This window comes from Bacillus rossius, chromosome 11, assembly GCF_032445375.1.
Source record: "Bacillus rossius redtenbacheri isolate Brsri chromosome 11, Brsri_v3, whole genome shotgun sequence".
NCBI lineage: Eukaryota > Metazoa > Arthropoda > Insecta > Phasmatodea > Bacillidae > Bacillus > Bacillus rossius.
The window spans coordinates 3,859,201-3,883,938 of record NC_086338.1 but is presented as its reverse complement, the minus strand read 5'-3'; the positions used below and the strand labels follow the sequence as shown (position 1 = coordinate 3,883,938).

Here is a 24,738-nt window from a genome sequence, read left to right as displayed (position 1 = left end):
AACACAGCTGGTCTGGAGACCTTGGCGCAGTACACGCGTCCCTTGCAGCGGAGGGCGTAGAGCGGCCCGGGACTAAGTCCTGTATTGCAACTAACATAGCTATTAACTAAGTTACATTATTTAATATTACATAGTACTATAGGCACTTATTAGTACTTAGAGGATACACAATTATGTAATTATTATCAAGAACTTAATATAATACATCGATAATAAATTAATATTAATTAGGATTTTATTAAATGTTATTAAATTAAAAAAATTACTAAATTATTATATATAAATATAATTAACTATATTGTAAGATGTTAATAATATATGAATAACCTCTTCGCAATGAAAGGTTAGAGTGATGATAGTTGCTGGTATTGCTGGTATTGCTGGTACAAGGTCCCTCGCTGACCAATCACCCTCGAGCAGGATGTGCAACGCAAGATGGCGGGCCGACGCACGCGGCCATCAGCCAGTGTCAGAGCGCCCCGCTCCCTAATGTTCCTGGCGCAAGGCGTAGCGCGGTAACCACTCATCGCATAAAGATAAAGGTGTGTGCAAATCCCGTGAGTGCTATCAAGAATCTGCACACCATCTTTCATGCCTGAAAATGATTCTGAAAATACCCGTTTGAACAATTCTCACACATCTAAAAATACAGTTCACCAACGAATTACGTAAACAGAACTTCTCATCCACCTTCGGCGTATTGTTGAATATCCCACTCGGGATATCTAGGGCAGTTTTAGAATCCCGTGTTTTTATTTTCTGAAGCTCTGCGCTCCGCGTGTGTCCGTGGGCGTCGCGACATTCGACATCAGGATCGCTAGAGGGGCGCGGGGAGGAAATGTGAGCTGAAGAAGTGACGGAAGTCAACGGGAGCACCTCGAGATAACACTCCGGCTCCGGCAACCACTTGGGGGGGAGATCCTGAATTGAGCCCCCCCCCCCCCCCCCCCCCCCAACCATCGATTCAAACCCCGATCGCTTTGGTGGGATGCCGCTGAAAAACACGTGTATTCGATAAGCGCATTCCCAGTGCGTCAACGCGCTTCTGCTCTCAGGGCGGTGTCACAACATGCCGCTGCCAGTTTCTACTCGGTGATTTCATCTCGAGCGATTACTCAAGTGATCGATTTTCATAAATGTTATTGGTGCAGTCCTGAGAAGCCTGCATTTGCACTGTACGAACGCGGTCGAAAGAATATCCAGCCATAAACGCTGTACATAGTTTTAGCCGCAGCCGTGTTCATGCCCTAGTGCGGTCAGCCCAGTGAGTCGAGCATGGTTCTTTTCCTCGCCACCGTCATAGCGACGACGCGTCGCCGGTATGACGGCGGAGTTATGACGGCCGCGTGAAAATGCGAGCACGGATCCCATCGTCATATCTCTCCCGTCATCGCTAAGGCGCCTTACCTACGACGGCTTGGCAATCGAGAATATGCAGAGGTTGGCAGTGAATTTACAGAAAGGATGTGTTTTATTTGGCAGTTGGTGTATCTGCTAGCAATTTACAGCCAATAGAAAACTACCTACACGAAAACAAGATTGTGGACATTCGTAAAACTTAGGCATGATGTGTCTATCGAATTATATATTTTACACAACTATATTCAATATTTATATAATTTTTCATGTACGCCTGTTGGTTTTCCGTAAATATAAGTTTTACAGACTATTTTTTTCTCAGTAAAACACCCGTCACGTCTCAGTCCCAAAATATAATAAAATCATTTTACATAGCAAAGTCGTTTATGATTATTAAAAAGTATATAAGAAGGTTAAGGAGTGCATTAGAAACTGTGAAAGTTTGTAGTTTTTAATATGAAATTATTATTTAGCGATCTTGTGAAACGTGTTGCCCGTTATTATTAATATTGTTTTCAATTGTCAGTTGTTAAGTTGTTATTACTTTAAATCATATGATGAAAAAATTTAAAAACACTTTTGTGACTCGACGTGAAATATTACAATACTAGACCTGATTTAATCATGATTTGGTAATTTTCGTCACCGTTCAAGTTAATTTGCCGATTTGAAGGTACCGAAACAACTCGGTGTGCTATACGTCCCTTAAAGACTGTTCAAAAAATACTACTGTTATATATTTAATTACATTATCCTTAGATTTGTTTATAGCATATTTTCTAGTACACTGCAAGTTTTATTCACACTATTTTGTACCGTAGCATATGTATACTGGATGAATACGCTGATAATATTATTTATTTAGCATCTTTCAAGCTTGAAACAATATAACACGAAGTCGGTGTTGTTAATTAAATGCCTGAATATAATTTATTAAGTAAATTGTAGTTGACAGTATTGTGTGTGCATTTTATAACAACCAGAAGAGTAGAGGAACTAAAAATACCCTTTAACGGAATTATTTATTTTTCAAACAAGCCGCTCCTCTCACAAATTACGATTTTCGTATTAGCTATAAACACGAAACCCCTCAATTCTACATGAGACACTATTATTCCTACATTGTTACCATTTTATCATACTGAAAGTACTTGAGCGAATCTTAGGTGAATAAAATACGTTTCAATATGCGATACAGCGGGAGCAAACCTAGCCACCAACGAGGGTGGGGAGTAGGCCTAACCTAAAAGTCACTAAATCATGTGAGGAAATGCTTTCTGTTTAAAATGTGATAAAACAAAGGTTTAAAATAACCATCAGACTACTATGTATAAGTATTTATCAGCGGCATTCTTGTGTATTTTCAACCTTATCAATGCATGTATTTTATTTTTACAAGTGATTTTTTTTTTATTACACATAAGGAAGCTGAAGGGAAAATTAGTGGTTTTTAGAAGTTTAATAAGCCACACGCTTATAGGTGTTTTACACTTAACTTTTATACAGAATAATTATCTAATGTGATGTTTTCTTCTATCTTGTTGAAATATTACGTTATTTTGTCTTGACCTTTATTTTTTTTACTATGTGATATGACAAAAGTAGGCAGATTGGCAGTTTTTTTAGTATGATATATTTTGGTAAACTGAGTATTGTGCAGTTAAAAATATCGAGAAAAAAAGAATCAATGTGTCTTATTCACACGAAACATATAAACTATTTATTTATGCGGCGTGATTATTATCGGAAACAAGTTGTTTCGAAGTTTGTTCAGAGAAAAACATAACCTTTTTTGAGATACGTCGTATATCTCACATAGGCCTACGTAATTTATGAGTAAATAGAATTGAGACAAAACCTTAAGTTTCACGAAAATATATTATTTAACTCATTTGAAAGAATTATTTCCCAGTATTAAATGAAAGTTACGCATGTAGTCGGCATTATGACGGGGTTATGACGGCTATGACGGCCTTACGACGGGCAAACCATCCCGCCTTACCTATGACAGGCATGTCGTAGCTAAGGCGTCTTACAGAAGGCGAAAAAAGATCCATGCTCGCTTTTAGTAGCGAAGCGTCATACCGATGACGCGTCATCCCTATGACGGGCGAAAAAGAGAACCATGCTCGCCCGGCAGGAGGGCTCGCGAATGACTTCCCAGGTCTGACCGTGTTCCCTCTCCCCGAGGGCGACCAAAAGCTGCTGTCATACTGTGTCGAAGTCATTCGGTAGCACCAACGGTTTACTAACATTGTGGAACATTATGGAAAACTAATTTGGGGGGGGGGGGGGGGGGGGGGGGGGGGGGGTTTACCAAGTGAGGAATTTTTCCTCAACCAAACGAACATACAAAACATTGCAACAATTAACAAAACAAACAAAGTATTGAACAACAAAAACGCACATTATACTTCATAATTTACATAATAGTAACGTTTATAGCAAAAACTCAACACGGGTAACAATTCAAAACATAACAATTGAAGTGGGTACTAATTCATTTGAATTTATTCCGTACATTTACAACTCTCGCGCAGGGGCCGAATCACGCAGGGCAGGCAACGGTTATTTTATACTTGAAACTATGCCATTCGTCAGCGAATTCTTTCTGCACTTGTGGTACCTCCGACTCGAAGGAACTGCAAGAGCCCGCCGACACAATGCATTCTAGGAGGTGAAAGTCTGGTCGCATTTGGACTGGTTAGCAGTTTGTAGTGGTTTGCAAACACGGGGAAAGATTCCAGCACCAATATTAAGAGAAAGCACTTTCTTTTTTTGTAATTTTGTGATCTGTAGACGTGTTGGTTGTAAATCACATCTAACAAATCTATTAGCCTAAGCCATTAACCACTCCGTGTTTCTATGAAGTATGAATAGTTTGACTCCTCATCAGTGTCCAACTGACGTATGTATATATTTTGTTTGTATGCACTTCGGGCAGATAATAGGCCTACATACATTAAACGTTTCATAACTTAAAAATTTTACATTAAACTTTAACATAAAGTAAGAATTACATATCGTGTAAGATGTCCCTTCCAAGTAATTTGAGGAATTTTTATTTTCTTTATGTGTTATATCATGACTTGTTCTGCTACAGATTGGCAAAATCAGGGGCGTAATTTGAGTGCAATTTTTCGTAGCCCTACATAGAGAAACCCTCCAGAAATTAGCTCGTGTCCAGACAAACTGCAGCGCCCTACGGCCAAGGCCCAGGCCGCAATTCGCCCGGAGTACACGCACTTGTCCGAGCTACAGTGAAGTATGCAGGTGTGCAAGAAAACGAATCTGAGTATTCCTCGTGTACTTCGAGGTTAAAAAAAGTCGCCATTACTTGTGATTTTATTTTAATTTTAGGCTTGTCATTAGTTGAAAATTAACACAAAACTAGGTATTATTTTAGTATTATTTAAAAAAAGTATTTTACTATGTTGGAGTAATTCACAAGGGTTTTAAAAAATTGCAAACAAGAAAACTTATATCTGAGAGTTCGGACAAACCTTTTAACTTCATATTTGATGGCCAGTATAAGCACTTAAAAGAAGAATAATGTAATGAATATATAACATATAATGGATATAGAATCAAGTTGTAGAGCACTTGTAGACAGCTGGAATGTCGGTACTCACGGTTGACGTGGTTGATGAAGTAGGCGCCGATCTGCGGGTCGTAGGCCTCCTCCCAGCCGAGGGGCAGCTCGTTGCCGATGCAGTCCGCGAAGCTCTGGGGCTTGGTGAACCTGCACAGCCACACGCGCCCGTCAGCCACACAGCCACACTGCATACACGGAGGGAGGTCCAAGTGCCCAACCCCCGCAAGGTAGACTCTTTCTACTCATCCAGACCATCCTCTGTCTCCTGTACTTCCCTACATTTATTGCATCGCATGAAAGTGCCCAGGGTTTTCCCTGTGTCTATGCAGGTTTTACCTGGGCCCAACTTAACTATAGTCGCCGCACGATAAGTTCATACTTTTAGGAAGCCCTGCTTCAAGCTGGGATCTATTTTCAAGGTGACTATGTATCCTTCCGCCAAATATCAACAATAACATTGCCATGTGGAAAACCATGTGACTACCACATGGCAATGTTTTGGTTGGGTAACTGTCAAATAGGGATGTAATTAATGGATAATAAAATTACACTGCAATTTTTATAATTGGTTAAATGTCAGTAGAAAATGTCATAACACCATGTTTAATAATTCAAATATTAAATATAAAAAAATCTAAGCAAATTTTTATAGTTTAGAGTTTAAACCCAGCGTGGTGCTGTGTCTTCACATAATATCTATAAAAATTGATGTTAAGTTTTACAAAAGAAATTTTGCTGCTTCCAGATTACTATATCACAAAGTGCTATGGTTGAAAGCATGAAAATTATGTCAGTATCATTTATGAAGAATTTAACTTTAAGAAATTATTCAGTATGAGGTAGCTATGTAAACTGTTAGTTTCCTAAAGCCATGAGTGCCAGGCACATCACTGCCATTACATCGAGAGGTCATTTGTGAATAGAAAATAACAAGTTAGGGTAAATATGTAGTTGGGCGGTATTTGCGAAAAAAAAATGTTAAAAATCCGAAAATACCTTTATTGTATGCTCTTCAACTTCCTCTTTTCATTAAAAGCGGCGGAGGTAAGAAATTCCAAATACTTTAGAAGATATCGAATTTTTAAATTTCATCACAATACCAGTGCATTAATGTGGCGATTATAATTGTTTCTTGTTTACGTACGAGTATCTACTTTTTTTTATTGGATAATGATGTCACGTGATTGTTCGTGATAGGCCAGAATTCAAACGAACCAATACGTGATTATTTAGTTCATTTATTGTTTAAAACGGTGTTTAATTACCGCCTCCAACTTAGGTGAGTTTTTAACGTTTCTAATTTTAAAGTCTTATTTGTTATTTTGATATTGTTGCGCAAGTAATAAGTAACAAAAAAAATACGTGAGTTATTACTGTGCATCCTTTGTTACGAGTTGTTATGTAAGGTCAGTTACATTATAAATAATTTAAAACTAAAGAATAATTAAAATTAATTCACATTATTTTTAATGTCGGCTTAGTTTGAAAGTATTAATAATGTAACTGACCTGACCTAATCAACCATTTTATTAATTACGCATTGACGATTCGCGTATTCACGAACACACAGCAAAATAACAAAAATGGCGTCGCTCGAATGGTTCCACAGGTCTTGTATTGCAAAATTAAAAAATTCTATATCTCCTAAAGTATTTGGAATTTCTTATCTCCGCCGCTTTTAATGAAAAGAGGAGGTTGAAGAGCATAAAATAAAAGTATTTTCGGATTTTTAACATTTTTTTTCGCAAATACCGCCCAACTACATATTTACCCAAGTTAGTAACACTTTTCTGGCACTACGAACCGAGTCAAGTATCGGTTAAAGGTTATGGCTAACCAACATGTGTTTTGTAATTAGAGGCATTATTTTCTATCAAGCAGAATAAATTTTAAATTCAAATTCTAAGTTATACATTAAACATTTCTGTAAGTGTGTATTTTTATGTGTATGTGGTTTGTCTCATATAAAAACTATATCACTTAAGTATGTACAATGCAGAAAAGAAATTGTTGCCATAAAAAACTTAACTTAAGAATCTGTAATAAAATAAATATATTAAATAAATCGAAACTGAGCAATAAATTATCACTACCATCAATATTATGTTATATCCTGTAATGAAACTAATGTTTAAGAATCACATATAAACACAGCAGAGAAATTACATATCACTAAACACGTTATCCAGAACACCTGTAATTAAAAAGCATACATTAGCACATTTACCCTGAGCATATATTCAAATGCTGTATTTTTTTATGGTTACAGGTGTTAACAAAAAGTCATGACAACAACCTACGTAGAGTTGAATTTCTACTTAAGTTTTTTAAAATGCATTCTAATTATTGACAATTATGTTTCCTAACCTAATCAAAATTTACCAAACCTAATTTCATGTAAATAAACCTCATTTGGGTTGGGTTAGGTTACATTATGTTGGTTGAGGATAGGTTATGTTAGGTTAGTATCTGTGTACATGCCCTTACATTTAATATGTTTTGCTTGTGGGACATTACCTAATATATAAACGAAAATATAAGAACGTGTCTGTTTGTAATATGCCCGACATTCGAAACAAGAAAGCTGCGAGGAAGGTACTTTTACACTATTTTACAAACACACCCCAACCTAACGGAACGTTTTCACGCACATACTTTCATAACGTGTTAATTAGTCACTCACTTTTTCACGGTCGTGACGCCCAGATCTAGAAGAAATGCTGTCATTTCTGCGACATCACCCTGTTCCAGTTGACCTGTATTTATTAACATCGTAACTCTTCGTGCCACGTCGATAACATCGTGCTGTCTCCTTTACATTCATTTTAATAACCTAACAAACCGTAATAACTAACACAAAGTTACACTGTAAAAGCAATAGTTCACTACAAACAACAATTAAGACAACCCTTTAAAATTAGAAAATTAATTAGTACACAAATACACTGGATGTTTTCGGAAAATCAGAAGTCGTTTTGAGCAAACAAAAACAAGCGTTCAACATGGCTCGGGCCGACACACAGTTACGTAGGTGATTCATCCGCAACAGCTTGCAACGTCATCTGTAAACAAAATAACTTAACTTTCGTATATATTAAACAATATTACTCCAGGATCTGGAAGTAAACATATGTGAAACATTTTCAGCAATATTTATCGTTATTTCAGCTGTTCAAAATTACATACTAAGGAACTATTTCTTCAAGTGTGTAGCCAACATACCGATAAATATCGTTGCCACGCGTGTTTAAAAACTTACATATAAAATTAACAAATACAAATTATTTCAGTATTCATAGACACGTACGGAAACGTAATAGCTTGTTTATTTATTTGTCAAACAAATTGCACAATAGTAAACCAAATATTCTTAGTTCCATTTTTCAACAGTTCTTCCCAAAAGTACGAACTTACCGTGCGGCGACTATAGTAGCTTAGACTAGAGATAAGAGTGAGAGGAGTTTGTCATGGCAACAATCGCTGCCATGGCTGGCCAATCCCCTCCTAGCACATGATGCATGCGACCCTCTCCTTGCATGGCTAATCCCAGCATGACTAGGCGTATAGGCTTCGGTCTGAGACGCACCTAGGTCCCTCCCCTAACCCGGACCCCTCCCAAACACTTAGTTTTTAGTTAAGTTATGAAAAAATCGAATTGGGGATTACCGTCTCGAAGACGGTAATGGGTGGCGGTGAAGGGGTTGCGAACACACACCGTGCATCGTCCACCACGCCTCCTTCCCACTTGCGAAAAATGCAGACCTACCTTCCTGATCTGATCCAGTCAATGTTAAACTTTTATACTTTAACTGAATATTTATATATATTTTTCCAGGCTTACCCAAGGAGCGATACACGAAACCAACTTGGTGTAATCCTGCCAGCTCGCAATGACTCAGTTCGGAGGAAGAGGCCACTCCTCCGCCCACTGCACAACTGTCAGGCTCGCGCATTGTGTCTGTGCGCATGTCACGGACACTGCCCATCTCTTCTCAAGACGAACAAGACCCGAACTCAACCTCCTCCATATCACCATATATTTCACATTACTGTTAGGTAGAGTTGTTGTAGAAACCTACTCAAAGATAAGAATTGTATTTCTTCATTCTATTGCACGGCAGAGCACGCCTACGTGCAGGGCCGGCTAGGAGGGGTAAGGGTATAGGGGGAGGCTGGACCAAGCTAGAAGCACCAGCGAGCATCGCACTTATCAGCCCGCCTCGCTAACGCACATACACCTCCACCAGACGGCGCCCGCAAGTGCATGTGTGACTGACCTTCGGTAAACTGACTCGTCCTGAGGATTTCGAGCGTGTGCGAGAATCGTGATAGTGGTCTGTACTGCATATTTAGGGACAGGAAAAATTCGCGGGTTCATAGACCTGTAAGATAAACTCCATAGTTCTACGTACACTCGGTCAAATGCCACCCACTGATTGGCTGCTGTCTTGTGAGACGTTCCAGCGTAGCAGCCTGTGATTCGATAAAGCTTTGGTCGGGTGTTTCTCATTGGCCCAGAGTCATCCAGGTGAATTGTGAGCCAATAGCAGAGGCAGCACTGAGGTATAACGATTTGTATTTTAGCCTATCGCGAAATGAATTCGCGAATTTTTCCGGTCTCTATGTATATGACGTCGCGTCAGTGAGGCATCATGTAACGCAGTTTAATAAATGACCGCACACAAAACGCGCCTGGTGGCGTCAAAGGGTTTGGGCAGCAAGAGAAGAGATGGCAAGCAGACAATGTCTCAAGCTGTACAGGTTTGAGGAGTCTAGCCGGTTGGGTAGCAAAATATACTGCAAGATGGTAGGGTCTCCACCTTGAGATATAAATATTAGGTACTTATCGATTGAGAATTTTTTTTTGCGAATTATATTCGGTTCAAAAAACATAACTGAAAACTTTAACAAATATTACTAGTTACGTTTTAAGGAAATTCACCTGGCGCTTCATAGTTTTATGCGAATCACAATGGAGTAACAGCATTCTCATTGGTCTGTCCAAGGGCGGAACAGAGTTCACTCGGCGCGGCGGTTAGGTAATACATTTTGCAGGCATGAGCTAAACGCACCGATTGAAAGCATAACTGTCAAATTTTCCGGCGTATCCACCCAGCCCAGTACGAATTAAAAGTTGAGGATATAATGAGTTATTTCATTCCCTTGACGTAACTTAATTCAAGGTACACACCTCGTTACTAACGTGACATAAAAATTTGGTGACATCATTTGTGGCCAAACGTAATGGATAGAGACCTGTAAAATTCGCGGATTCATTTCGCGATAGGATAGAGTCCAAATACTTTTGACATTATTTTGCTTCAGTGATTGGGCCACAGTTTATCTGAAGGACTCTGGGCCAATGAAAAATCTTTAACAGAAGAATTAGCGAATCACGATCATTCCATTCAACAGGTGTTACGAGTCGGTAACCTATCAGCAGATGTAATTTGCATGAATGCGTACAGGATCATGGAGTCTATCCTTTAGGGATTTGAAATCGCGAATTTTACAGGTTTCTAGTAATGGATTTATGTCCCTTAAGAGCCCCGCCTATCTGGACACATACGGTGTTCAGAGCTTCAAACAAAAAAAAAAACGAGATTTTAAATATGTTTAACACATCCCGAGTGGTTTCATTTTACGTAAAAGATTTAAAAATACGCTGCGAGCTGATGAGTGGTTCTGTTTCCGTATTTCGTTCATAAACTGTATCTTTAGAAGAGTGGAAATGGTTATAACGGGTGTTTTCAAAGTAAGTTTTGGGCAAGAAACACCCGGAACAGATTCTTGAAACCACTCAAGGGACTTGCATTACGCATTCAGCTACATTTCTCCGCCATATAATGTTACGGTCACGGCTCAATGCATGACGAGAGCATTGCGGTCCCGTTCAGAGCCTCGCGCTTGGAGGCGACACCAGCGCCAGGATGATGAAGCAACCGGCGAGAAGTAGAGTACATACTGACTGAGTCAGTGTAAAACGCGCGGGCGAGGAATTTCCTGCAAAACACTTGTTTGGAAAGTGGCGTGATGCGCGCCGCTGGAGGGGGAAAGGAATGCGTCGGTGCGGCGGAGGAGAGAAGGAGTGGAGGGGAGGGGGGCTTCCTTCCGGCTGCAGGAAGGGGTGGGGGTGGGGGAGGACCCCGCCCCCCCCCCCCCCAGACAGCTGCACACGGGGGGTGTGGGGGCATTCCCTGGCGGTGCGGCGCTCAACAACAAACGCACACGAGGTGCAGATGTTCCACAGCCGCCAGGGTTGCGCCCCTCCCTGCTCCCCCCTCCTAGGGCCGGAAATACCGCTCGCTTCCAGAGGTAGAGCAGGCAGGGGAGGCCCTGCGTCATAAAAAGAAAAGGTAGTTCTTTATAGCTTCAAAGCTAACCTAACGTTAAGAATATTGTTCGCACAGCTGGCGCGTATGGCTGCAGCTCGCGTTAAACACTGCTTTTTAACTTGCGCGTGCTTGTGTAGTCCAAAACCTCAACTGGTTCAAAGCATTTATTTATTTATTTATTTATCGTCTTTATTGGTGGCGAAGTTAAGGGCCTCGCCTACCTGGGCACACACACGGTGTGCAGAGCTTCAGGAAAAACAACGCGATTTCAAAACTACTGAAGATATCCGAGTGGGGCATATTTACGAATAGCATTTAAGAGTTCGCTGAGGGCCGAAAAGTACTTTTAATTTCGGATTAAGTTTTTAAACTGTATTTTTAGAAGCGTTAAAATGCCTAAAACGCGTGTTTTCAGAGTAATTTTTAGGCATAAAACAATCAGTACAGATTCTTGAAAGCACTTAAGGGGCCCGCCTCGTCAGGGGTGTATGTGTGTTAGTGAGGCGGGATGATAAGCGCGACGCTCGCTGGTGCTTCCAGTGCGGTATAGCCTCTAAGCGCAAGTCTCTGAACTGGCGCGCATTCGTCTCGTCGTCACAGGATAACTGTGAAATTTGAGCGGTGACCGTAACATTACATGGCGGAGAAATGAAGATAAAGGTGTTATGCAAGCCCCTTAAGTGCTTTCAAGAATCTGTACTGATTGTTTTATGCCTAAAAATTACTCTGAAAACACGCGTTTAAGCCATTTTAACTCTTCTAGGAATACAGTTTAAAAACTTAATCCGAAATTAAAAGTACTTTTCGGTCCTCAGCGAACTCTTAAATGCTATTCGTAAATAGGCCCCACTCGGATATCTTGAGTAGTTTTGAAATCGCGTTGTTTTTCCTGAAGCTCTGCACACCGTATGTGTGCCCAGGTAGGCGGGCCCCTTAAGGGGCTTGCATAACACCTTTATCTTCATTTCTCCGCCATATGTTACGGTCACCGCTCAAATTTCACAGTTATCCTGTGACGACGAGAAGACTGCACGCCAGTTCAGAGCCTTGCGCTTAGAGGCTATACCGCGCTGGAAGCACCAGCGAGCGTCGCGCTTATCATCCCGCCTCACTAACACACATACACCCCTGACGAGGCGGGCCCCTTAAGGCGGTACGCCTTTTCTTACACTTAACCACTTTTCTGCAATTACATCAAATAGTGGAATATTATGAGAACAAATTAAAATTTTAACTTGATGTTCAAATATTAACTATTACAAAAGATTCAACCATAACTAATTTAAAGCATGACCTCCCGCCGCAGCCAAGTCGTGTCCGCTGTGACGCAGATCACGTCTTCACCATACGTACTGTCGCGACAGACAAATTGCGGGGAATGTTGCTTGGCCACGCATGATGGTTATTAAATGAGAATCGTAATCGCCATCGTTAAAGTCACTCCCACATCTTACCGTCATTTAAAACTGTTTCCACCTGAGCCAATGTCATGCGCAGGTCATGCAATGCCACCTCCTGGTGTTACAGCCGCGGGCCAGATGTGGACTGTGCCCAAGTTGCGGAGGGGGGGGGGGGGGGGGCTATGCTTGTACGCATGCAAAAGCGAAAAACTGTATAAAACTAGCTGCAGTAACTAGCGTTGCCGGGACTGAACACATCACAATATAAGGAACATCACTGCCGAGTTTCAAATCTGTGGGACATAAAAATGAAAAACGGAAAACTGATTTTTTTTAGGTCGCATTGATTGCATAATCTCGTGCCACGGCTACGCATCAAAGGCAAAAGGCAGATAACCCCAGGCAAGACGTGACGGACGCACCAGACGATAGCGCGATCTATTGACGAAGTTCTGAACTAAGCTATTATTAGCACCTTTAGTTCGCTAAGCAGGGACGGATAGCAAGTAGATAAACCATACTATATGACCGTGTGGCGAACATAAAGAAATTAAACAAACTCGCTGTTTGAGTGTCTATAACCTACATCCTATGATTTTCTATTATAAAACTGAATTTACCCCTTTTTCACCCCCTTAGAGGTTTAATTTCATAATTATATGTAGTCTATGAGACTCTTCGGCCCATCAATTATATATATGTAAAACAAAACCATGTCGATCAGTTGCTGCGTTGCTGCATGAAAGGACAAACAGGAAAAGAAAAAAACACACTTTCGCATTCAGAGTACAAGAAGGAATACATAAAGTTTTTTTTAGACAAATCTTGGGTTATCATTTCGTTTTGACGCCCCCGTCTCAAAACGGAGTTCCGGCGCCTCCTGGCGTCCAGACACTTGGCAACACTGGACAGACAGGTTATTCGAACAAACTGTCAAGAACTCGTGTAGAGGTTGTCACATCTCAAAGCAGCTTGCATGGTCGAGTTGCGATGAAGTTAGTTTTAAATATTTTTTTACTCACTACTTAAATCTACTCTGCGTCAAATTACTCAGTTGCATGCAGTGGCGTATTCCGGACACAAATTATTGTGCTATTAAATGTAATTTAATAAAATTACGTATCCATTTGAAATCCTAATTATTTTTTGTCGTTTGCTTTAAAATCTACTTATTTACCTAGTAGCGTGTTCGTCTATTTTGTTTTCCATATTAATTTTTTTTTAAACTTTCAGCAGATAAAAACGTTATAAGTTTTTTTTCGTTGCATTTGTTTCATGAGAAACTAACTGAATAAAATTTTAATATAGAATAGAAAGGAATAGGTCACGAGTTGATTTTTTCGTTAATTTTATTGAAGAGCTATTTCTAAAATTTTAATTAGAAACTATTTTCAAAAGACATATTCACTTAGTGTAATATCATTGGTGTAAAAAGGCGCGCAAGCGAATTTAAGGGAAGTATCGAGTTAAAAATTTTTAAATAGCTCTTAAATAAAAGCAACTGCGAAAAAACAAAAATATAACTGGCGTGTTAAGACCGAGCCTAAGTGTGCTCACTAGCTTAGCGAGTATGTAACTCGCCGCACGACAGCGATGCTAGTGGCTAGGTGTGTCCGCCACCAGGACTGGTCGCGGCTAGTAGCTGGTGACGTCATCGCGGGGGAATGCGTCCCACGCGACGTCAATCCCATTATCCCATTTCCTGTGGAACTGCGTGCCGCCACTTCTGGTGGACATACTTCATCCACTCATCGCTCCCGTCACTTGCACGACACGGCATTTCCGTGAGCGGGCGTAACTTTCCCGACATCACACCGAAACTCATTTCATGTTTCTTGGCTGTCGAAATCGTAACCAATTTTAGAATTTTGAAATGTCAGGTAAAATTAATTAATATTTTCTGAAAGAAATTCAAACTATTTCTTGAGACAGCCAGTGGCATTGCAGTTAAACCTAAAAAGTTTCAGTTCTGAAATAAGTTAAATTCTCCTTATTTGTACAACCCAAAAACGTTAAAAATGTAACTTTGGCAGCTAATCAAGCAAAAAAAAAGTACGCACTGTATATATATATTTTTTAATTTCGTGAAAGTTAACAATTGGAAAAGTCTACAAGTTTATCTGTAATCACTGTAAACATAAAATCTGTACCTGAAATGGGAGGCACCCCCTAACACTGGCTGGCAGATGTGATCCCCGGCTGCAGTGCTTCGCAAGCAACAAGGACACGCTGTTATCTCGCGCTCACTGGCCAAGTAAGCGCGCTAACGAACTTCGTTTGCGTATCAGAGAAAGTAACGAATGAAATAATGAAGGCAGGCAGGGAAAAAAGTGTATTCGAGTTCGAGTTAAATTGCCGTATATAATGTTTGGGCGCATGTATTTTTCGCGAAAAAGTCTGATCGCTCATCAGACTGCAGTAAGGCATGCCTATATAGCGACTGTTCCCTTGTGATTGGCGGCCGTCTTCGAGAGGAGATATCCCTGTTTGTACGGGCCATTAAAGACGTGTTTGCTAGGAGCGCATTGGAGGCTGTATTGGTATGCCGACAGTAGATATAAACAGAAATAAACTTAGCCAACCACAAAAAAGACCATACAACAAAGTTTCAAAACACAGCTGCTCTGTAAATATTTTCGTGAAAAATACATGGCTTCAAAAATGTTTCACTATTGCTAACCTGTTAAGAATTGCAGCCAACGAACAGCTTATTGTACGACTATAAAAGTGGAAGTAACAAAATACAGGGTCTACAGTAGTAACTCGATGCAATGTTAAGTTCTAAGAATAGTTTGAGCCAGCAAGATACACCGCATTCTCACGTCACCGTGCGTGTCATTCTCACTAGGCAAGAACAGCGGCTAGCAAGGGAGTTCGCACTGCTGCCAAACTCGCTCAACTAAACACTCGCTTTCCTCCAGTGTGTGGAGTAAACTGCGCTACTTCTCTCGCTACTCGTTAGAAAGTTAACCCTCTGGCGAGTCAAATCGCCTTGCACACGTTGGCATTCATGTATAGACACGTTTAAGCCTAAAACAAAGAGTTTTGAAAACGCATTTTTTTTTGTTTCCCAACAGGGAGTGTGCCGTTTAATTTTAAATAAAATAAAAGGACGTACGAAAAGTGATTTGCTACAGAACCTACACTAGGCGAGTTTTACTGATCTGTGCATCCAACACACGCTGAGCTCTAGGCACCTTTCTCGCCGGTGCATAGCCAGTAATCTCGCCTGGTGTAACCTAGCGAGTGAAAGTGCTCTACTGCAACGTGATTTGTAACATCCCGAGTCAGTAGCTGCCGCACAGACGAGTGCTTCCAAGGCACTGGGTGGTCAACATCTAGCACCACTTACAGCAAACACTCAAAACTGCAGCGTTAGCAGCTACGAGATGTTTCCAAACGGTCCGCCTTCTATATTCCATTGTTTTCTCAAAAAAAAAAAAAAAAAAAAACCTTTTCATTACGTCTTGTCTACAGACAGGTCATCAGAGAGAATAAATAGGATATGGCCTGTTGACCTGGTGGAGTTATCGACAGAAAGTACGGAAGAGGATTAAGAATGTCTCAACAGGATTCAAATCTGAGTCCCTTGTCAAAACACATCAGGCTGACAACTCCTGCCCGATAAACATCACCAGCACAGCCAAGAAGTGCAGAAGAAAGTAACGGTAAAGCATTTCCGCGACATTTTTTTTTACTTTGTTGCAGTTCCTCAGGATAATTTCACTATATAAACATTGTAAATTGTTATTTGTAGTTACTTTATCCGTCAGATAATATCTACGCTTTATTTGGTTTTTGTAAATAGACACGTAGATATCCATAGTTAAAATTTTTGCCCAACAAGTACCATGATCACTCACTAGAAGTACATTTTCAGCGCTTCCAAAGCTGAGTAATAGATACACGTTATTTATTCTATAGTCACATTTTCGAAACTTCTCTGCACAAATGTTGGGAGTAGCACACCCGACGACGCCAATGGTTCCATGAGAACGAAGGGGACTCCCCCATGGGGACTACTCCAGACCTCGACATGGCCTGACTACCAGCACTGTCTCGTAACACTGAGATCTCGCATTACAGGATGTTCACACAAACCTCTTGATCATACCTGGCATTCCATGACCAAAATCACATGTTCCCTGACTATATATATTTCTTTTTCTTCCAATTTTCAGGGGGAAAAAATACAGAAAATCCAAACTAGTTCAAACAGAACCTCCTTACACACGCCAATTTATAGTGTGTATGACAATGAACTAAAACCTCATTCTGAGTGATGGCAGACTGGATCATGTAATTTCCTCCTCAAATTACTATCACTGGGGAATATCCATGGTTTTCCCAGGATTTCAAGTAAATTCCCTGACTTTCCCCGACCAATATCAACTTCCCTGACTTTCCAAAATGAGTTCACCTCGCGCAAGTCCCGTAACACAATTATATGAGAGTAACCGCGGCAGCAAACGAGCTGTAGACGTTTTACGCTGCCCTAACTAGTTATACACAGCATCACGTGCAGTTCGCATTTTAGAGCTATTAATCTACGATTCTTTTTGACGTGACGTCTAATAAATCGATGAACACCGGCTGCACGCACGAAAAAGCGTCCCGTTACGCACATTGTCCCGTTACGCTCATTGTACGCTTGCGCCGCATCTATCTCTCTTCCACTCGATTGGAACAACCACCGATTTGACTTTTTCGAGGCACATTAAACTTGAAACACTCCCATTCGTTTCCTACTTTTCCTATCATCGTCCTATCCTTAACAGAATAACACAGATTGGAAGAAGTTAAATAGCTAACATGTATAAAAGTTATAGTTAAAATAATCTCTTCGTTAAAGCAATAAACATATTTGAATTAATGAGTGCAAATAAAAGTAAATTTATCAATTAAATTGTAGATTACATTTCACTCCTTTGTATCCATACAAAATAGTGATAATTCAATAAGAATGATTCAATTTTATTCATAAAAGTATGCAATCATTTCATCAATGTTTAGTTATGACGTTGTCACGTTAAACTATCGTCCGTAAACCGACTTTACAGACAACCAATTTTTTTTTTAATTTTAATTTCCTTCGCTGATGTAATTTTGTCAGTAAGGCACTGGTTCCGGCGCGGAGCGAAGAGACCCCGGCTCCAGCTCCCGTCCACGCATCTTGATCTCTGCTTTGTGTTCCTCACAAATACTCCCAACAGCTCTGGCCACGCCCACCCGACCTGCTTTCCCTGGTGTTTCCGGCCTCGGTGGCTTCACTGCTTGCTCCCTGCAGTAGTTACACCAATCATTCATCAGACAGAGATGCGGAAGCCAAAACATACCAGGTCAAATATTTTAAAATAGGTTATCTTCACGCTATCAGACACTGAGTCTCTTCTATTTGTAGCCACGTCACAACTGTCCTTCGTGATTAAAGAAGTATTTGACCATGAGAAAGGTGACTCAAGATAAGGAATACTGCGAGAGTCCATCGACACATTGCTTTGCATGTAAACAAATAAAAAATAATATTATTAAATACAATATGATATATTATATTAAGACCTGAAAATTTTCCCATCAAGAATTACAGAAAAATCCTTATCTGTATATTTGTAATGTGATATGACCATGACGCAAATTCGTTTTCATTAAAAAAAACTCAGAAATTAAGAATAAAAAAGACATCTATTTAATTGGTAAGGCTGGATTTCGAGGTCGCAAATTACAGTCAACATGAATAAATATCACATACAATTAATTAAGTTCAATGTACATGGTATGTGCAAAATAACGTTTTTTTTTCTTCAAAATCACACAACTATATTACTAAAGCAAGGTTAGAAAAACTGAAACTGTCAAGTCCACTTTCAGCATGGTGATAATTATGTGAATGTAAATAAGAATAACATTTAAAGTGGTCCATACGAGAAAATAAAATTTATTACTACTCTCCTTGAGTTGGTAACTAATTAAGTTTAAATCCCTTACTATAAATCATACTTAATTTTCTTTGATAAAAGCTCGTCCGACATTTCACATATCTTATTTAAACGCTGTAGGGTATGTCGCTTGACTCACTCATCAGTATAACAGTATTAATAAACGAAACAGCCAATCACATTCTATTTTCTTATTAGCCTGCTTACCTGCAAATTTGTATGAACCTCGATAACAACACTCAATTATTCATAAAAAAAACGACAGTGCATGGCATATAAATAATGTACCAAGAATGAAAATACGACCAACTCTTACAACGAGAACAGATAGGCTACATAGTTTATAAATATAAAACATGCAGTAACCAGTTTCTACAAGTACAGACACAATGCATGCAAATACAAGACCAGTCAGGTCGTGGGATGGCATTGCACAAGTCCTAGGAAGCGATCTCGCTCCAACTTCGCGCATTCCAGCCATTGCTAACGGGGAAAAGCACGCTTGCTCGGCCGAGAGAAAATATCTTACCGTTACAGGCATAACTTCCCGACAGCAAACACTCAACATTCGGACGTTTGACACGTTGCGACACTTTCTCTAGCTGGGAAACGCTGTTGGACCAACTCGCAGCTGCCAGTGTACAATCTTGTTTCAGAACCACGAAATGAACCCAAACGTGGATGGCAAAACTAGCAAATATTTGTTTGCAGATTATTACCAACCCAACTGTGAAATATCATATTCAACAAAATATTTTGAGCTTTTTAATCAGATGCCTCAAAACAGGTTTAAATTATCTACCAAAATAAAACCTTCGTTGAAGTCAAAACACGATTTTCGTGAAGTTACTTTACAGTTCAGAATTAAAACGTGATTAAAGCCTATATTTTCAGTGCTATATTTGACTGTTCGTCAAGAATCCAAGGATCTACAAAAACCTCAAATTAAACTGTTCATTAACTGCCTCTAGACAGAAATGCTAAATGACTAGCTACCACTGCCTCTAGACAGAAATGCTAAGTGACTAGCTACCGATAACACAATCGCTAGATAATGAGCACACGCAAGTGTGATCGAGGCCAGGCTAGTGGTAGACTATGCAAGTAGAAGCCAGTAACACTGCGCGACACCGAGTGATGGCAGACAGGATCATGACATTTCCCCCTGACATTACCATCACTGGGGAATTTATATGACTTTTCCAGGATTTAGAAGATATTCCCTGGTTCTCTGATTTTTCCTGACTTTCCAAGATGTGGACATCTTGTTAAACATTGAGGGGGTTTAAAATCGCCCAACCGTCATCGATATTCGCTGAACCACTGACATCAAGCCCAACTACTGACATCAAGCCCAAACGCAGAAGAGATTTTATTCACCGACGAGTAGCTGCCAAGCTCGCAGAGCCCACTTGCCAATGATGTGATTGGGTGGGTGAGTGAGTGAGTGAGAGAGATTGTATGTGTGTTGATTCTTATTTCCACGCATGAGAGCAGTATTGGCGCACGATTTTTCCTAACTAATTGTAAAATCCAGCTCATACAAACATGTCCATGTGTCTTGTTTACAAATAGCAGGTAGATCAAATATTCCGTGGGACATCATGGGCCCCGCCTAACTGTACATGTTCGGAGTGCAGAGCTGCAAAAAGAAAAAAAAAACCTATTTGAAACCTGCTAAAGATGTTCTAGTGGTGTCAGTTTACGAAAAGCGTTTAAGAATACGTTGAGGATGGATGAATGGTTATAATTCCGTATTAATTTTTAAACTGTAGTTTTAGATGCGTGTAAATGACTCAAAGAAGAGTTTTCAGAGTAATGTTTAGGCATGAACACCAGGGACAGATCACTGAGAGCACTCAAAGGTACTGGCATTACGCCTTTTGCTACCTTTGACCGCCATATAATCTCAAAGATGCCCTAGCACGAGGAGAAGTGTTGCGTTTAGGGGCGCGACCACGCCAGACCGCTGACGGGACGGGCCTAGTGACCTGAGGGCACGAGGAAGGGGGAGCTGAATTGTTGCCCCTTGGAAGGGCAGCCCTTCGGGGGTTTTCTGGCATTGGTTTGTTTGTACAGCTACTGGAAGGGCAGCCCATCCAATTTTTGAAAACATTTTTCTTTAAGTGTTTAAATAATCCTGAAAACTTACCCCTTGGAAGGGAAGTCCATCAGGATTTTTCTGACAGTAGTGTTTTTGAAAGGTTGTCTGAATTGTTGCCCCTTGGATGCGCAGCCCTTCAGGATTTTTCTGACAGTGGTTAGTTTGTAAAGTGACCTAACCTAACCTAACAACCTAAACTAACCACTGTCGGAAAAATCCCGAAGGGCAGCATTTCAGTCGCCCCACGAGGCACGGGGTGAAGGCAGGCGCTTGTCGCGCGGACCGCAGTGTGTCAGGCGCGCGCTCGGCCTTGGGCGGGAGCACGGGCCATCCTCGGCCGCATTCCTGCCCCTCAGGGCCGCTCGCTGCTCCCGCATGCAGGTCCTCCCTGCACCCTGCTGGGCACGGTGGGATCCGTGCTCGGGCTTTTTATCATTTAATGGGGAGAAACAGCCTTCTGAAAATGTACGCATGAGTCTTCTACCATTCCTAAAATACGTGTTCATGGCGCACGGTTCCAGTCACTGACCTTGTCATCCCTTAAATCTCGCTCAAAACTACATATTGCAGTCTGTTTCAAGTAAACAATATAATGTCATTAATGATATTACTTAGTATGCTGCTGTTTTTTTTGTTACGATTAAGATAATGGTTTCTTTCGGGATTTCTGTTGAGCAAAATCTTCTATAGACAATGTCAACGTCTATTTTATGCCTCGTTTAGACTGTGCAGCTTGACTTTGGAATTGGAGTGGTTTACATGTTTGATCGCTAGATGGTGTACTTAGTAAATTAGGATGCGTTCTGAAATATTAATAATTAGTGCAACCCGACAAACAAAACTGTTGACGGTGGCGCTGTTAGGTACTGTGCTCGACAAAAATGTTTTGAGAATAAATGTTTTGAGAAATTGTCGGTCCTTCGGGGCCCTGGGCTCGGGCCCCGTGTGCCCTCGTGGTAAAGACGGTATTGCCTGCTTGTGTGGACAACTCTACACTCCGAGATCACGGCAACGTCCGCCAAGTTTCCAGAACAATCCAAGTGAAGGATACTGACGAACATAACTAGCCTATAGCACTGCTCGCCAATTAGGCAGCATTTGACTTTGGAAACCCGGGAAAACCCTAATCAAGATGGTCCTTGTGGAATTCGAAATTACATACCGCAAATACTACGAGGGTTTAGAAATAAAACTACCTAAGCCCATTTCCCCCCCTCACTATATTAGATATTGCACCCAAAGTTTATATATTCCATACATATTTGTTACTTACCATGCACATACATAGTAAATGTACAAATATTTATTATTTCAGGTTAGTCATTTTTTTTTAAATTTAGCTAAGGCATGCAAATTTTCTTTTTAAGTTTAACGAAGTTTATTGAAAGTGGACTTGGGTAGTTTTACTTCTAAAACCTTGACTTCTTTAGTGTTTACCCACTTCTCCGCCTCACTATTTTTTTCCCAACTGGTTTGCACCGAATATTATATATAAATGTATAGCATATATTACATATGAACACATACACACATGCAGATACACATACAAAAGTCTTGTAATTTAAAGGTTTAAACTGGCGGCCACTAAAATCGTTTTTGCCTTTAACGGGAGGAAACAGCCTTGTGAAAATGTACGCATTAGTCTACTACCATTCCTAAAATACGTGTTCATGGGGCATAGTTCCAGTCACTGACCTTTTAATACCTGAAATATCTCTCAAAACTACATATTACAGTCTGTTTCAAGTAACACTGATAACCAAGTGAAGAACAGAACAACAGTGGCAGAAGGCTACACAGATCATTGGTACAACTTTTGAAAAAAAGTCAAATATGATACAAGTTACACATGACACTAACTGTAACAATATTATTTTTTAAAAGAAACACGCCCAATCAATGAACTATTCCCCCCCCCCCCCCCAGTTACTTTTGTAGTAACAACTTTGCAAAATAAAGGTGTAAGTCCCGATTCGTTGGTTTATTAAGCCAAAACACGCGACAGGAGTCGTTTAAAGATAGCCGTCTTGAATTTAGAAACGGTCTAACTCACATTGATACCGTTAATAATAGGTGTTAAACCACTGCGCCTGGCCGCCAGTTTGCACATTAGTTGCGCCTAGTTGTTAAGTAGTGTGTAAATGCGCGATACGTTGACGGGCAAAGACAGGGTTGCTACACATTTTTGAGTATAAAATCCCCAGACTTTTCGAGGTTTTTTTTTCTTTTTTTGGAAAGTTCTTAAACGGCAATTTTGTTCCAGCATATTGCCAGCCCAACTATCTGATAATTTGTACAAGAGATGTCCTTTCAGATAGTTAATCTCTTAGCATTAGATAGCTTAAGTACTCTGTTTAAATGTGCAGTTAACTAAATGTATTTATACTTCAAATATAATTAATTAACTAACTGTTAAAAATGACCAAAACATGAATTATTACTAATTATATGTGTAGACCCACAATTAATGAAAGTCATAAAAATATAATTTAAAAGTAATTACGCAATTCGAAGGAGTAATTGTAAATTTAAAAAGATAAAATATTGACAGAATTAATGTCCACTTGCGACTATGGACTGAGGAACAGTCAAGAAACGAAACGATAGTTAGCTAAAGGCTGCTGAAAATTATAATGCCGTGGCTTCCAGCAGCGTTGCTGGTGTTCGGAAGACTTATTCGTGACTGCGTGTCCTGCGGGCACGAACACGCCTGAGACCTGAACCCAACCCCGGTAGTGTGGTGATAACAGCCCAGCTATCTAGACTGTGGACGTCGTCAGAGTTCAGATCAACCTTTCAAGGGTTGTGTTACTAACAATTCTTAGAAATTGTACATATGTATTGTATTAGTTCAGTAACTATCCACAGTGGACCGAAATCGATTACAGCAATCGCAGTGCGAATTTATTTAAAAATCAGAATTGGTTAATATTTGAATATTCGGATGAATGGTTGCCGTTTAAAATTTGCTGCGGGGCGGGGGAAAAGTAACATACTGGAAAACTACCATAAATGAAAAGGACGAGGGGGAATCCTGCCATAATTTCTTATACACTCCATGGCATGAGTACGACATCGCTCTCAGAGTAGTGTATAGAATACGTCGGTAGGTAGCGCTGTCAAACCAAGCAGTTTCTTCGGTTAACTTAAAAGACTACATACAGATAGCAGTTCCGACGGGGATTTTCCGTAGTTAAGAGTCACATATTAATTCAACAAATCGCGCTCGAGAAAAAACAAATGTAGAGAGCAGCAATGTATTCTTATAAACAAGATATGTAAAAAAAAACTATGGCAGAAAACCCCTGGTAGTTTTCCATTGCACAGTGTTCCAAACAGTGCTTCATTACGACTGAGAGGAGAGCTTGCTGGAGGTCACGACGGGGTCACGGGCTGATTGCGACACTGCCTGCAGCAACCAACAACTATGTAATGCAAACCGCGCAGTAACAACAGCGATACTAACACTGGAAACCTTGTTGTTGTTGTCAGAAGAACTGCAAGAAACGAGTGTCATGGAGGCAGCCGGGGCGCTGCTGAGGTCATGTGCGATATCCGACTATCGCAATCTACACTCTAATTCTCATTCGTCCGCGGAAAAAAAACACTACGGGTCATCGAAGATAGACACATCTGCCGCGCTAGTTCTCGACATTAGGCTACGCGGTTCAATTTGTCTCGGAAATATAGGACATCGTGCCAATTCGATACGGAGTATTCAAATCAGTCGTGTAACTAAAATTTTGCGAAGTTGTGCGATTGCATTTTGCGACTCTTGTAGCCCTCAAACCCCCCCCCCCCCCCAAAAAAAACTTTTCTTTGCCGTTTTTAGACAAACTAGCTGCTGTAATCCTATTTTATTTTTTTATAAGAGCGCTGCTGGTTTCACGCGCAGCTCTTGTTGTTGAGGGAATTAATTTATGCGTAACTAGTGAGTGCAACAGCTATTATGGTACTATTATTTGTCTTATTAGCAGAGAACAATTTAATTTTCTTGGATAATAAAATA

General features: G+C 40.3%; 1 protein-coding gene across 1 annotated transcript in view; it reads right to left on the bottom strand.

The window, feature by feature from the left end:
• LOC134536578 (protein kibra) overlaps nucleotides 1-24,738 on the bottom strand; it is a 110,987-nt gene that overhangs the window by 56,768 nt on the left and 29,481 nt on the right. Inside the window, exon 2 of the mRNA XM_063376333.1 lies at nucleotides 4,992-5,101. Coding sequence (XP_063232403.1) covers nucleotides 4,992-5,101 — 110 coding nt within the window. The remainder of the gene's footprint in view (nucleotides 1-4,991; nucleotides 5,102-24,738) is intronic.